The sequence below is a fragment of the Penicillium hispanicum genome (assembly GCF_028827665.1).
Source record: "Penicillium hispanicum strain IBT 35686 chromosome Unknown utg000007l_segment0_segment0, whole genome shotgun sequence".
Classification (NCBI taxonomy): Eukaryota; Fungi; Ascomycota; class Eurotiomycetes; order Eurotiales; family Aspergillaceae; genus Penicillium; species Penicillium hispanicum.
The window spans coordinates 1262351-1275487 of record NW_026623199.1 but is presented as its reverse complement, the minus strand read 5'-3'; the positions used below and the strand labels follow the sequence as shown (position 1 = coordinate 1275487).

Here is a 13137-nt window from a genome sequence, read left to right as displayed (position 1 = left end):
CGCCCCGGATCTTTCCCCTCGTGTTGTCCGATTATCTTTTTCTTCTTTTTTGCTCTACTGGCCTCTACACCATGGCTCTTTGGCGAGAGATGAGCCGGCAATTGCGCCGCGCCACGCCCAAGGCCGCCGCCGGGGAGATATGCCTTGTCCAATCGCGGAGATACGTCAGTCACTCGACAACATTATGGAGGACCGGAACAGTCGCAAACTCGTGTCAGTGGAACCCTGGGGCGAGGAACAGTCTCCAGCTACCATCACAGAGCTGGAAATGGGCACAACGCTCATTCTCCGGCTCGGCGCATGTTGGTCATGGACATATCACGCCGCCCAAGCCGGGCGAGGAGTGGGTAGCCCAGATCAAACCCCAACAATGGGATACAACTGCTAATGCAAGCTTGCACTAGGATCAATATCACATTTATCGATAAAGACGGCACCAAGGTGGACCTGCAAGTTGCCGAGGGTGACAACCTACTAGATATTGCGCAAGCCAACGATCTCGAAATGGAAGGTATGTTGAGTCAACCAATTCGAATGGCTTATCATATCACAGTAGGCTGATTTGATATTTGTAATAGGTGCCTGCGGTGGTTCTTGTGCTTGCTCGACCTGCCATGTGATTGTGGAAGACCCGGACATGTTTGATAAGATGGAGGAACCCTCCGATGACGAGAACGACATGCTAGACTTGGCGTTCGGATTGACCGAGACATCTCGGTTAGGTTGTCAGGTGTTGATGAGCAAAGACCTCGATGGCCTGGTGGTGCGCTTGCCAACAATGACACGGAACCTACAGGCGAGCGACTTCGAGCAGAAGTGAGACGACAACAGCGTGTGATTAGGGCGCTTTCCCGCCAACTAGATTTCTAGCGGGACTTGTAGCGGTGGACGAGAATACCAAATAGTCCGTATATGGACCCTGTACTATTTACATTCTATTTTTGCGTCTGTCAGATGCGCGAGATACCGAATGAACAATCTCCTGTACCAATTGTAAAACAGACCGTGGAGTATCAAGTGTTACATGCAATCAAATAAACATAAGTACAAGATCCCAACGCCTGATATATGCCAGATCTAGATCATTAGGCTTTTCGGGTGAGGGCTCAAGCCTCCTCAATGTTGAGTGGCTTGCCCTTCTTTCCATTGATCAGCTCGAGGAAGCCCTGCTTGCTGACCTCGTTGGCGGCCTTCTCTCGCTCACCCATACCAACGGTTCCCTTTTGGCGCTCACTATTCACTGCCTGCTCACCGCGGACTTGGGCTGCTCGTACAGCGTTGAACAGCTTCACCACACCACGCTGTGCCATTTTGCGAAGCCGTTTCTCATCCTCGGCCACGGCACCAGTAAGGCCTCTCTCGATACCCATCACATCACGAACACGGCCACGGTCAAGCTCTTCCTTCTTTTCTGCGCGCAGCTTGGCGCGCGCTTGCTTGTCGATCTTCTCGTTCGCGAAATCGCTACTTGCCTGAGCAGCAGTCTTGCTGCGCGACAGGACGGGGTCGGCACGGGCAGAGGACGGGAGTTTGGTTGACAAAATCTTGGAAATGGAGGTCGAGAAGGCGGAGGGGTCGTTGCGCTTGGGTACGGACCGGCGCTTTTCATCCACGTTGGTCATCGAAGAATCGGAGAAATTATCTTCGTCTTCAGAGCCAGAAGCATCGTTCTCATCGTCCTCGTCTTCATTATCTTGGTCATCTTTCTTCTCATCACCGGAGTCGTCGTTGGTAGGACTGGTTTTCGGTTGTGGTGCAGGCGTAGGCTTGGACATTTGTTCCCTCGAGGGCTTTGCCACTGAGACACCACCATCCTCTTCTTCGTCCGAGTCGGCAAGATTGACGGCATTGAAGGTATCATTGTCGTCCTGCTCGTCTTCCGAACTGCTATGGTATTCGCGCTGCTTGCGGAACTTCTTCGCATGGGCAGTTTTGCCATGCATGCCATCAGCGACCTTGCGTTTTTTCGAGTAGGAGCCAACCATGGTGGCAGAGATTTGAATTTGAAAGTTGGGTGGTATTCAAGAATGCGAAGCCAAGTCTTCGTCTTGTAGCGGTTCAACTTTTTTTTAGGGCGGTGAGGGCCTCCCGCACTCCGATTGGCACACCCCATTGCCCGCCTCCGCTGGTTTTTGCTCTACAAGAAGAGTGTGGTTGTGGTGTTTCATGGAGGACAGAAACGAAATTCTTAAGCAGTACAAAGCAGCTGCAAAAAATAGGAGAACTCTAGTGATCCTTTACTCGCCCCGAGTTCGTTTTTATTTGCTTTATGACCATGAACGGACCGAACATGCTTTAGCGAGAGAGGTTGAGTAGGAATACTGTTTCTGCATCACACAATATAAATGGGCTTTTTGGAGAGATACATGATGTTCAAATACATTTGTAGATAGCCAGGCATCCAGGTAAAATTATCTTGCATCGCTTTCCATCTAATAGCACAGACACAATTGCATGAAGAAGTCGCTCATCTGGCATACTGACCGTCCTGACCGCCCTGGGCCCGCCACTCTCACCACCGCCTTCACTCTTCGTTTCCCCGGGATCGCACTGGTGATCGCTGTGAATATTCTCATCTGCAGTCCGTCTACATAACTATTCACAATGGTCCTCCAGGATCTAGGGCGGCGTATCAACTCCGCCGTCAATGACCTGACGAGGTCTAATAACCTTGACGAGAAGGTACGTGCTGTGGCCATGTCGTGGCCGACAGACCAATGCTAACTGGCTCAGGCATTCGATGACATGCTCAAAGAGATTTGCGCTGCCCTCCTCTCCGCCGACGTCAATGTCCGACTGGTCCAGTCCCTGCGAAAGTCCATCAAGTCCAGCGTCAACTTCGCCTCGCTCCCCGCCGCGGTCAACAAGAAGCGTCTGATCCAGAAGACCGTTTTTGATGAGCTGGTGGCATTGGTCGATCCTCATGCAGAGCCCTTCCGTCCCAAGAAGGGCCGACCTAATGTGATTATGTTTGTCGGTCTGCAAGGTGCGGGTAAAACGACTACCTGTACCAAGCTGGCTCGACACTACCAGATGCGCGGATTCAAGACGGCCCTTGTGTGCGCGGATACGTTCCGTGCTGGTGCCTTCGATCAGCTGAAGCAGAATGCCACCAAGGCCAAGATTCCCTACTATGGTAGCTTGACGCAGACGGATCCAGCCGTTGTGGCCGCGGAGGGCGTGGCCAAATTCAAGAAGGAGCGCTTCGATATTATCATTGTGGATACTTCTGGTCGTCACCGACAGGAGGAGGAGCTGTTTACGGAGATGACCCAGATCCAAACCGCTGTAACACCCGACCAGACTATTCTGGTCTTGGATAGCACAATCGGTCAGGCTGCAGAGGGCCAGTCGGCTGCGTTCAAGGCCACTGCCGACTTCGGTGCCATCATCATCACCAAGACGGATGGCCATGCCGCCGGCGGTGGTGCGATTTCAGCCGTGGCTGCGACAAATACGCCTATTATTTTCCTCGGAACTGGTGAACATATGATGGACCTAGAGCGATTCGAGCCCCGCGCATTCGTTCAGAAGCTGTTGGGCATGGGTGATGTCGCGGGTCTCGTCGAACACGTGCAGGCAGTGACGAAGGACTCTGCTGCTGCGAAGGAAACATACAAACACATCGCAGAGGGTATCTATACACTGCGCGATTTCCGAGAGAATATTACCTCCATCATGAAGATGGGTCCTCTCTCCAAGCTCTCCGGCATGATTCCTGGTCTTTCCAACCTGACCCAGGGTCTGGATGATGAAGACGGCTCGCTGAAGCTGCGCCGCATGATCTACATTTTTGACAGCATGACGGCCGCTGAGCTGAACGGCGACGGCAAGAACTTCGTGGAACAGCCTAGCCGCATGGTCCGCATCGCTCATGGTAGTGGCACCACCGTCCGTGAAGTTGAAGACCTCCTCTCGCAGCACCGCATGATGGCCGGCATGGCCAAGCGCGTGGGTGGGCAGAAGAAGCAGATGCAGCGGGCACAGAACATGCTCAAGGGCGGGAACAACCAGCAGCAACTTGCCGCGATGCAGAAACGTATGGCTGCTATGGGCGGTGCTGGCGGAATGCCGGGTATGCCGGGAATGGGTGATATGGCCAAGATGATGCAAATGATGGGAGGTGGCCAGGGCGGCGGCGGCGGTATGCCGGGTCTTGGAGGCATGGACTTGCAAAGTATGATGAGCCAGATGGGCGGGTTGATGGGCGGAATGGGCGGAGGTGGCGGCGGGCGTGGAAGAGGACGGTAATGTGAGAAATCACTCGTGCTCGTCTCTTTGCTTGTTCGCTGCAGACCGTTGGTTCGTCAACTTAGCATCTGGGCCGGTGTTTGGCGTTCAGATATTCGTACATTCTATGGAACTCGAACAATACGACAAATTGTTTATATCGATGTAGCCTATATTACCACCTACCACTAGACCACTACTACATGGAAGTAAATTGCAAGTAAATTTTTGTTGTTGAGCATAACTATTGATGTCTAGCCATTGGGTTCTAGCCATCTAATCCAGCCTGTCCACTTTCTGCAGTCTGTCCAAGACTTCGTAATAAAGGCCAGTCACTTTCTTGGCCGCACATTTACCCAGCATCTCCGCCCTCCCAATGGCCGTCTTGAAGATAGCATCCCAACCGTCGTGAACCAGCCTATCTTCTAGCACTCGACCAGGCGGAAGTTGCGAGTTCTTTTCAGGAGCCGACACAGCACGGCCACCGGCAACGCGTTCAATCGGGACACTCAGACGATACTGCCAGACAACCTCCCCATCCACGTAAAGCGAGTACGTAAGTATAGAGCTGCGAACCGGCACCGGTGCAGGGGCGGTCACATCAGCCTCATCAACTCCGTCCGTGATCTCGATCAGGCCGAATTTACTATTCCCATCCGGGGCATATTTCACAGCCACGTCCTCGTCATCTGTTTGGTGGTACGTTCGGATGGGGAGGTAGAACATGCTGAGGGGGCCGACGCTGAACTCGTGCAGACCCACGCCGGCCGTATTGGACTGGAGCTCATCCGGCGGCAACTCGAGCGCAGGATCGGGGAAGCGCGTGGCGCCGAATTCGTGGCGGTCGCCGCTGAGAAGGACGATGCGCACGCCGAGTTCCCTTTCGGCGCGCCACATGGCTTCGAAGACGGTGCGTCGCTCGTTGAGGAATCCGCCCCATGTATCCGTTGTGCCGACGTGCCAGTTCTTGGTGAAGGGGACGCTGGAGGAGATGATCTTCCAACGGACGCCGGCTGGCTCGGGACTGGCCAGGTATGCTAGTAGTGACTGGAGTTGCGCATGGCCTAGGATCGTGGAGTCTTCTTGTGCTGGCTCGGAGCGGTAGGTGCGGGTGTCCAGCAGGAAGAATGAGGCGGGACCGTTGACGAAGGAGAAATAGGTGACGTTGTCTGGGTGCGCAAAGGGCTTTGCGGGAACAGGGGGATTTGCGGCCACATGGTAGTGGATGAATGGATCGGCGGCAGCTGGGTAGGGGGCTGTTTTGTTGCCTCGAGACCAGTCGTTCTCGATCTCATGGTCGTCTAGAGTATGGATCCATGGGAGGTCGATGGCTGGACCGTCCGTGGAGCTGAAAGCCCATGAGGGTGACGAGTAGACCCTTCGGTATTCACTGCGGTAGTGGTCCATTGAAGAGCCGAATCGGAATGGGACATCGATATAAATAAAGTCCCCGAGGAACAACATGAAAGATGGTCGGAAAAGTGTCGGCAACTTGGCGAGGACTTCGGTCATTTGCTCAATTCCAGGAACCTTCAATGGATGCGACAGAACATTATATGGGAAGTTCGGCTTCAGACAGCTCGAGGTCACAAAAGACAGCCTGTTCGCAGCGGGCGAGCCCGGCCGTGGAGCAGTGACAAATGTGCCCGTCTTGTTGTTAGACAATGAGTACCGGTATTGCGTTGCCGGCTTCAAGTTTTTGAGTGTCACGGCAGTGGTAAAGTCGGTGCTATTGTCTAACTTGTAGACGGTGCCTTCTTTGGTCCATTGTTCAGAGACCTGTGGAGCAGCCTCCTGGTAGGAGATGATCACTGGCAATTGAGCCGAGTCCGGCTCGCGGAAGAGCAAGTTTGCCGTGGTCGGCGACACATATCCGATGCGAGCGAACGAGGCATTGATACTAGGATAGACCACCAAGCCTCGAACCAAGAAGTCCAGAGTCAGCAATGCCGCAATGATGTTGATCAGGGCTGAGATCCATGTCCACAGCGGTGACCGCCTTGAAGGAAGGCCTGTCAATAGAATCTTCAGCGCGGAATCGCCGGATTGATCAGAGCCGGAGGCTCGATCACGCTCTGATGGAAAGCATGGTCAGTCAAACAGCTTGTCCTCCAGGGTCATACGGTAAAGACTTACTAGCAGAGCTCTTCTCAGTCCCCTTGGCGCGATCATCTGAAAGCGGAGTCTCGCGCACGAGCGAAAAGAGCGACGACAAATACACCGCCAGCGAGGTAAAGACGATCGGTCCAAACGGATAGCCAGGGATCTGCACAGGGTTGGATTAGAATCGGAAAGTGAGAGCTGACATCAGAGGATCTTACCCATCTTAGGAAGACAAAGGCCATCAACCGGATGGTCGTAGAGCTGATGGCAGCGGCAATGCGTTGAACGGATGCCATTGTTGCGACTTACACAGTGGCAGAGTCAGCCAGCGCATTCATCGAATATTGACCTCAGATATATGGAGAGATGAAGCCCTTGAAAGTCGGAGAGTTGCAGGGCGGTCATGTTGTTTTCTTCCTTGCTGATTGGTGTTGTCGCCTGGAATGACGTTATCCCCAGCCTCACGGGTCCACGCCGGCAACGATGATAGGGCGCGGCCTGCTTTGGAGTGAGCGCAACAAAAGTCCCCCTTTTTCCTCTTTTCTCCTTTTTGTCGAATACTTGTTCCAGGTGTTGAAGCAAAGTCTCTAATGGAAGTTTCTGTCACCTCTTCAACATCTCGACGTAAGCATGGGACTTGACCAGGATCGAAGAGAAAATATATAATTCTATGTTGCAATAATTCAAAGAACTAGAATTGTACCTATGTACCTAGCCTAATAATGAAGATCCTCAATTAGGCTCGGCTTTAGACTCACTCTTCATTAATTCAGGAATGTCCGTTTTCGAAACCATCTGGCCAGCGTTAGGACAAATTACACACAACCCGCTGCACCTTCCTGTTCTCAAACTCATACATAGTATGCTCAGTCAGATCTTAATCGCATCCATGGATATCACTTTATATGGTTCTTGAACAACATCTCAGTGGTCTCCGTACACAAAGTGTGATTTCATAGTGAACATATCTTGTGTAATTCGGCCCAAGAGCAGGTCTGAGGGATTTCTTTCTAGATTCGAGTATATAGTGAGGTATCTAACATCGACAGGGGAACGCTCGAATTGTTCAAGATTGAAAAGTAGATGCCATCCATGGATTCTATAATCAAGGTCGCCGCCTTTGGTTCATCATGTCCTGCAGTAGGCTGTTCAAGCTGCTCGCCATCGGTCCCGCGGTCAATACCTGGCGAGCTGCCACCACCAAATCCTTCATGCCCATGGTAAGGGTCATCTGTGCTGCCCACTGCCAGGGTTTGGCCCGCCCACCCGGCAGCGCATTGAAATACTCCCAACCCATAACGCCGCCAAAAGTTGGGAACTGCTCAACCAGACTGGCTAAGACAGGCCCGATCTTCTCAGTAGACACATACCCCTGGGAACCGTCATCGGGGTTAGTCAAAAGCCCATACACAACTCGCTGCGGAGACCATCCCTGCGCAACGATAGCTGCGTACATCCGTGGATCTTCAGCTGGGCCCCAGCCATTGTAGAATTGCGCATTATACCAGCTGATCTTCGACGCCCGCGCTTGTTCGAGCCCACGATAATCAAAGCCCGAGAGATTCCCGATCCCTAGTAGAGCGGCCGCCACAGGGGCTAGCGTGATAATGAACTGATCGCCCAGGTCGGCCTTGAGTCGATCGATCAGTCGAATGACACCTTGCAGAGACATTCTTTCTTCAACATCCAGGTCCAGCCCGTCCAGCTCATAGCGACGGAGAATGGCCAGAAGCGGGGCGTAGAATCTCTCAAATTGCTCCTGGCTGCCGTCCAGTCGCTGAAAGGAGCCTGGTGCGGCGCCGCCGAGCATGCCCATGACCTTCACACCACCTCGCTTGATCAGAGGCACTTCGGCCCATAGTGAATTGAACTTGGAGTTGTCTGGTGGATCGTCGTTGAGAGTGATATCTCCTGGTTGGTCATTGATATGAATGGCTGCAAGGATAATGTGGGTGATGCCAGTGTGGTTTTCCAGAAGCGGGAGCATAGACACATATTCGCCTCCCCCTGGCATGAGAGTTTGATGATAGCAGATCACACGCCGGCGCTCCACGGCCCCGCCGGGAATTGGCGGCATCTTGGTGAGATCCGGCTGAGGGGTTTCGGTCTCAGCGGCGTTTCATATACCAGATGAACCCGGTGCGTTGTTGCTGGAGGGTGGACGACAGCTCTGACGAGACGCGACAGTCCAGCGTGGGCTGGGAGCAGATAAGATGAGATGGTGAGACAAGTGAGAGAATCAGAAAGAGCCTCAATCAAAGCCAGCCAACTCCTGATTTGTCCACCACTGGGTCTTGCATTGAACGGGAGCCGTTCAAGCGGATCGACCGCGGGGAGACCTCGCCCTGACTAAGCGGCGATCGGCTACGTGGACTACGAAGCAACTCGATACCGTTTCACCTATCAGATTATGATCATGGATTGATGGAAATTTGACTCATTTCGAACTAAGCAGCTTCCTACAAGAGTTCGGGGTCATGGGGCGTTGTGACCAAAGAGGAGATTGTCAAAGATGCTCCATATTACGCGCAGTCCTACTGCGCTGGATACGTCGTCAGCGAGAACATGCGAAACCTATTCTCCATTTATCGCACTGTCCATGAGGTTTCTTGTCCCCTAAATCAAGCCTCTTGAATATGATATGAGTAATTGGCCCTCGTACCACGGTTGGTTACTGAGCCTGAAGGTGGCACAGGATGACATCAAGTTGGCTCTCGGATTCAATTCCGGGAATGCATGCAGTTGCCAGAACCGCATGAATACCTGTCAACCAAGGCACACGCTGGCGACTTCGATCTCAGGAAACGAACCACACTCGTGGTTTGGCTTTTTCGAAACAGAAAGATCCATGGATGCGCCCCAAGGGCAAATTTCGAAGCATGGCAGCCACTAATGCACGGCGCATGCTGCAGAAGGCGACTTTTTGCAATTAGAGGGGATATATAACCCAAGAATGTCTGCGCAAAGCAGTGGCAACCCGTAATACCCACCGGCCTTACCATTGCAGTCAAATTGGACATTGCTTGAGATTTGATAATGTTACGTTCCCTGCATCGCTGGACAGCGTCGCTTCGAAGCAAGCATGCTGAGGCATGGAGTCATCGTGGCATCGCCACTCCAGCGCCCGGGAGCCATCCTAATGCTGGTAATTTTGCAAATCGCCCACGACAGGAGCTGTCAGTAATGGGGCGTCAAGGTGGTAGAAAGGGTGGGAAAGCGCGAGGGGTTGGTGGGTTTCATGAGATGGACCCCGAGAAACAGGTATGGCGGTCAGCATCTGATGCCTTGTTTGCGGATGAGAGGCTTCCGTGAAGATCTTGTCTGACTGCTTGCAGCGTGCCATTGCTTCTAAAGGTGGCCGAGCCACTAGAAAAGCCGCCATGGAGCGAGAGGTTGCCAGAAGTCTGGAGGAAGAGGGCTCTGTGTACGTGGGTGCTCCATACAGGCCTTCGGTAGTCCCACCAGGCTTCGGGGAATGGAAAACATAAGCTGCCACGGAGCGTGAGGTAGAGCCAGAAGTGAGAAATAGTTGCTGGAAATGAGAAGTGAAAGTAGAAAGTCGACCGTTGATGGCCAGAACCCACTAGTCCCAAACAGGTAATGTGTAAACAGGCTGCCTCAGGCCACGAGGAGCGTCCCAAACCCGCATTTCGTCCGAATCTTCTGTCTCTCTCTCCCCGCCATTGCTATTGTTATCCTGCTACCCTCAACTGCGGAGCCTGCTGCCCAATGTTGCGACTGGACTGAGCCATCAGTCACCGAGATTTAACGTCTGGTTCCTCCCCGTCGCGCGCGCGCTGCGCTCCAACCCACCAGAGCGCATCCCAATACGCGTCCGCGACCATGGCCAACACCGGCTACACGTCGCCGTTTCCAACGTCTCATGACACTATCGGCCAGTCGACTCTTGTGACGCCACTATTTATGCCTTCCTCGCCTCCCCAACACTCTACAAGTCCAACACCAGAGTCCCCACTGCCTCCCGACAGCCCCGTCTTCTCAGAACACTCTTCACTGGACGAGCGGAACGACCAAGGGCCCCCGAGCGACAATGAACGACCCCCGGAGAAAGAAGTGAACCATATGTCTCGGTCATCAACACCCAGCAGTCCTACTGGCGCAGACTTGGATGCTCGGCTTGCTGAGTACACCTTGGACTTCAGCCAATTCCCAAGTGGCCAGTTCTCGGACGGGCGAGACGCAGACCCACTGCCGGATTGGAAAAATGACCTGGAAGAAAGACTATCCGACGTTGGCGGCCCAGAGGATTTCACAGCAAACATGGAAAAGTACTTGATCGGCGAGGGCATGTCAAGCGCGAGGAAACTCGGCGCAACGGAGGAGGGTGCAGAGCCAGGTTCAGCATCACAGCACCACTCTGTAAGATCAAGACAACCGGCTGTCGAAGAAGAGGCGGAATCAGGTGATTACAGCGAGTTTGGTCCACCAGTCGATATGTCAACTCCGTCGCATGTACTGCACCGAACCAGCGCTCTTGCGAAGGACTCCACCCACCTTGAAAATATCGAAGAAGACCCTGCAGATAACGACGATGATGAAGATGACGGTCAAGTGATTGCTTCCCCGTCGAACCGGAAGATGTCTTTGACTGCAGATATCGATAAGAATGGGGCAAAAGAACGGGAAGACGACCTGCATGCACGCATCGAGAGACTGGAAAAAGAAGTCCAATCTCGAGATGAGCAGCTTGAAAGAAACCACAACCGTGTGCTAGAAGCAGCCTCGGCTGGCGAACAAATTCGCCACCTCCAAGGAGAACTGGAGCGGAGAAATGCGCATATCGATGGGCTTCAAGCGCAAGAAAAAGACGTAGCCATTCTCCGCGAGCAAAATATGGCTCTTAAGAAGCAAAATGACGAGCGAGAACAGTTGCTGCGACAGTCATCCGCGAACAGCCCTGATTTGAATAAACTCCAGCAACAGATTTGGGACATGCAGCAGCAACTCCAGAACCGGGACTCGCAGCACTCGTTGGACAATGAGCGATTGGAGACAATCGCTCACCTGCGACAGCAACTTAAACTGACACAGGAGCAGTTGGAGAAGCGTGACTCAAGCCTGGAAGAGACTCTTTCGAAGTTGAGGGAAATCACACGCTCGAAGGAGACCCAACTACACGAGAAGAACGCCGAGATTGATAGACTGAAAGCTGAGACCGACGACCAAGCGCTTGAGAATGAAAGGCTAGAAATGGAACTTGACCGCGTCAACGCTGATTATCAAGCTCTTGAGGATCGTCTAACTACGCTTGAAATGAGGAACCAACCCCTTGAAGAGAAGAATCAATCACTCGAAGCCGACCTTTCTCGTGTGCAGTCCCAGGTGGAAGCCCAAGAAAGTGCGCTCAAGGCCGTGGCTGCCGATTTACCCATCGGTGGCCGCAGTACATACAGCGAAATCCTTGATCTGATCAAAGACCTGGGCCACCCCGGTGGTGCCTCCAATCCTGAATCTCCATTGAAGGACACCTTCCTTGAAAATCAGGATATGCAGCTCCTTGGTCAAGAAATCAATAAACTTCAGCAGGAACTGCAGGAGACCTCTGCGTCCCAAAAGGCAGCAGATGCCGAGGTAGCCCGGCTCAGAGAACAAGCCGCTGAGTCCCAAACCCTCATTCAATCCGTTGAGGCCGAGAACTCGAGGCTCACAAGCCGCGTGGAGGAGCTTACCACCTCCCTCAACAAGACTCAGCACGAGTTGACTCGCACCCGGGAGGAGCACGCGGAATCGCTGGAAACCGTGGCCCAGCTACAAGAAGAGAAACTCGGACAGCCTCCCAGCCCACCCCCGTCGCCTCCTAGAGCGCGCGGCGCTGGCAATTCAGAACCTGCCCCAACTGATGCCGCTCCTACGGAAGCTTCTCATCAAGCACAAATAAGAAGCCTCCAGACCGCTCACTCAACAGCCATCTCCACCCTCCGCGCCTCCCACGCAGAGTCGATGCGCAAAATTCGCAATCTTCTCACGGCCGCCGAACAGCGTGAAGCAGACCTACGCACCGAACTGACCAGCCTCCGTATCTCAGCATCCAGCCAGGAAACGCAACTCCGCAGAACCTTCAAGTCCGAGATCAAGCGTCTGGAGTCCGTCGTTGCCGCCAAGGACGAGACCGCCGCTGAAGTGGACCAGCGAATTGCTCTGTCTGTGGACAAGCGGGAACGCGAGTGGCAGCGCCGGGTGGACCTTCTCCTCAAAGAACGCGATCGCATGGCCAAGGCACTGATGATGTCTTGGGGTGAGAAGGAGATGGGCCGTGGTCCTGGTGTTCTTGCTGACAAGGAGAATCGTCGACGTGATGGGGACCGCGTCGATGCGAAACAAGGCCAGGCGTACAAGTACAAGTATGCCCAGAAACACAAGCCCAGGAGCGGGGAGAAGGGCGCGGTCTAAACGCTTTTGTGACCCAGGCAGATGGGTTTTTACTCGTTGCATCTTGTATTGAATCTGCGAATTTGGAGGGTCGACTGCAGGCGTATGGTTTCTGCGTGTAATCAGGGCTGGTGGTTCTGGTGTATTTTGCATTACTCTTTTGGTGTCAGGCTCTGTGGCTCTCGGCGTCAAATTGGAAATATGGTCATTAATCGAACCCATCGTCTGTTTTTTCTGAGAGTAATGATAACTGCGATATAAAAACTGGTATCAAAGGGCGACTGAATAGCAAAAATCCGCGAAACACATCAGATGCTGGTATACAAGCGTGATCATCACCAGAGCGCAAATCTCATTCCAATACCACCATGTGGCTCTAAAGCTAAACAATACCAAGAAGAAAAGGGCCTGGCC

General features: G+C 53.2%; 6 protein-coding genes across 6 annotated transcripts; 3 read left to right on the top strand and 3 right to left on the bottom strand.

Moving 5' to 3' along the window:
- Nucleotides 1–71: 71 nt before the first annotated feature.
- N7459_008264 (ferredoxin family 2Fe-2S iron-sulfur cluster binding protein) lies at nt 72–820 on the top strand (the record flags this gene model as incomplete). The annotated part of the gene is made up of 3 exons (XM_056947432.1): nt 72–343; nt 405–511; nt 579–820. 3 exons carry the CDS (start codon nt 72–74, stop codon nt 818–820), a joined length of 621 nt encoding a protein of 206 aa, XP_056796942.1.
- Nucleotides 821–1106: 286 nt separating this feature from the next.
- Nucleotides 1107–1985, bottom strand: N7459_008263 (rRNA-processing protein RRP15; the record flags this gene model as incomplete). Its single annotated transcript, XM_056947431.1, has 1 exon — nt 1107–1985. One exon carries the CDS (start codon nt 1983–1985, stop codon nt 1107–1109), a length of 879 nt encoding a protein of 292 aa, XP_056796941.1.
- A 619-nt stretch (nt 1986–2604) lies between these two features.
- N7459_008262 (RNA-binding signal recognition particle subunit SRP54) lies at nt 2605–4251 on the top strand (the record flags this gene model as incomplete). Its single annotated transcript, XM_056947430.1, has 2 exons — nt 2605–2682; nt 2734–4251. The coding sequence occupies 2 exons, from the start codon at nt 2605–2607 to the stop codon at nt 4249–4251; spliced, it is 1596 nt and encodes a 531-aa protein (XP_056796940.1).
- Nucleotides 4252–4506: 255 nt separating this feature from the next.
- N7459_008261 (alkaline phosphatase family protein) lies at nt 4507–6629 on the bottom strand (the record flags this gene model as incomplete). Its single annotated transcript, XM_056947429.1, has 3 exons — nt 4507–6305; nt 6367–6496; nt 6552–6629. 3 exons carry the CDS (start codon nt 6627–6629, stop codon nt 4507–4509), a joined length of 2007 nt encoding a protein of 668 aa, XP_056796939.1.
- Nucleotides 6630–7438: 809 nt separating this feature from the next.
- Nucleotides 7439–8410, bottom strand: N7459_008260 (putative class III chitinase; the record flags this gene model as incomplete). Its single annotated transcript, XM_056947428.1, has 1 exon — nt 7439–8410. The coding sequence occupies one exon, from the start codon at nt 8408–8410 to the stop codon at nt 7439–7441; it is 972 nt and encodes a 323-aa protein (XP_056796938.1).
- Nucleotides 8411–10176: 1766 nt separating this feature from the next.
- On the top strand, nt 10177–12744 carry N7459_008259 (putative spindle pole body associated protein SnaD; the record flags this gene model as incomplete). The annotated part of the gene is made up of 1 exon (XM_056947427.1): nt 10177–12744. The coding sequence occupies one exon, from the start codon at nt 10177–10179 to the stop codon at nt 12742–12744; it is 2568 nt and encodes an 855-aa protein (XP_056796937.1).
- Between the last annotated feature and the right edge of the window lie 393 nt (nt 12745–13137).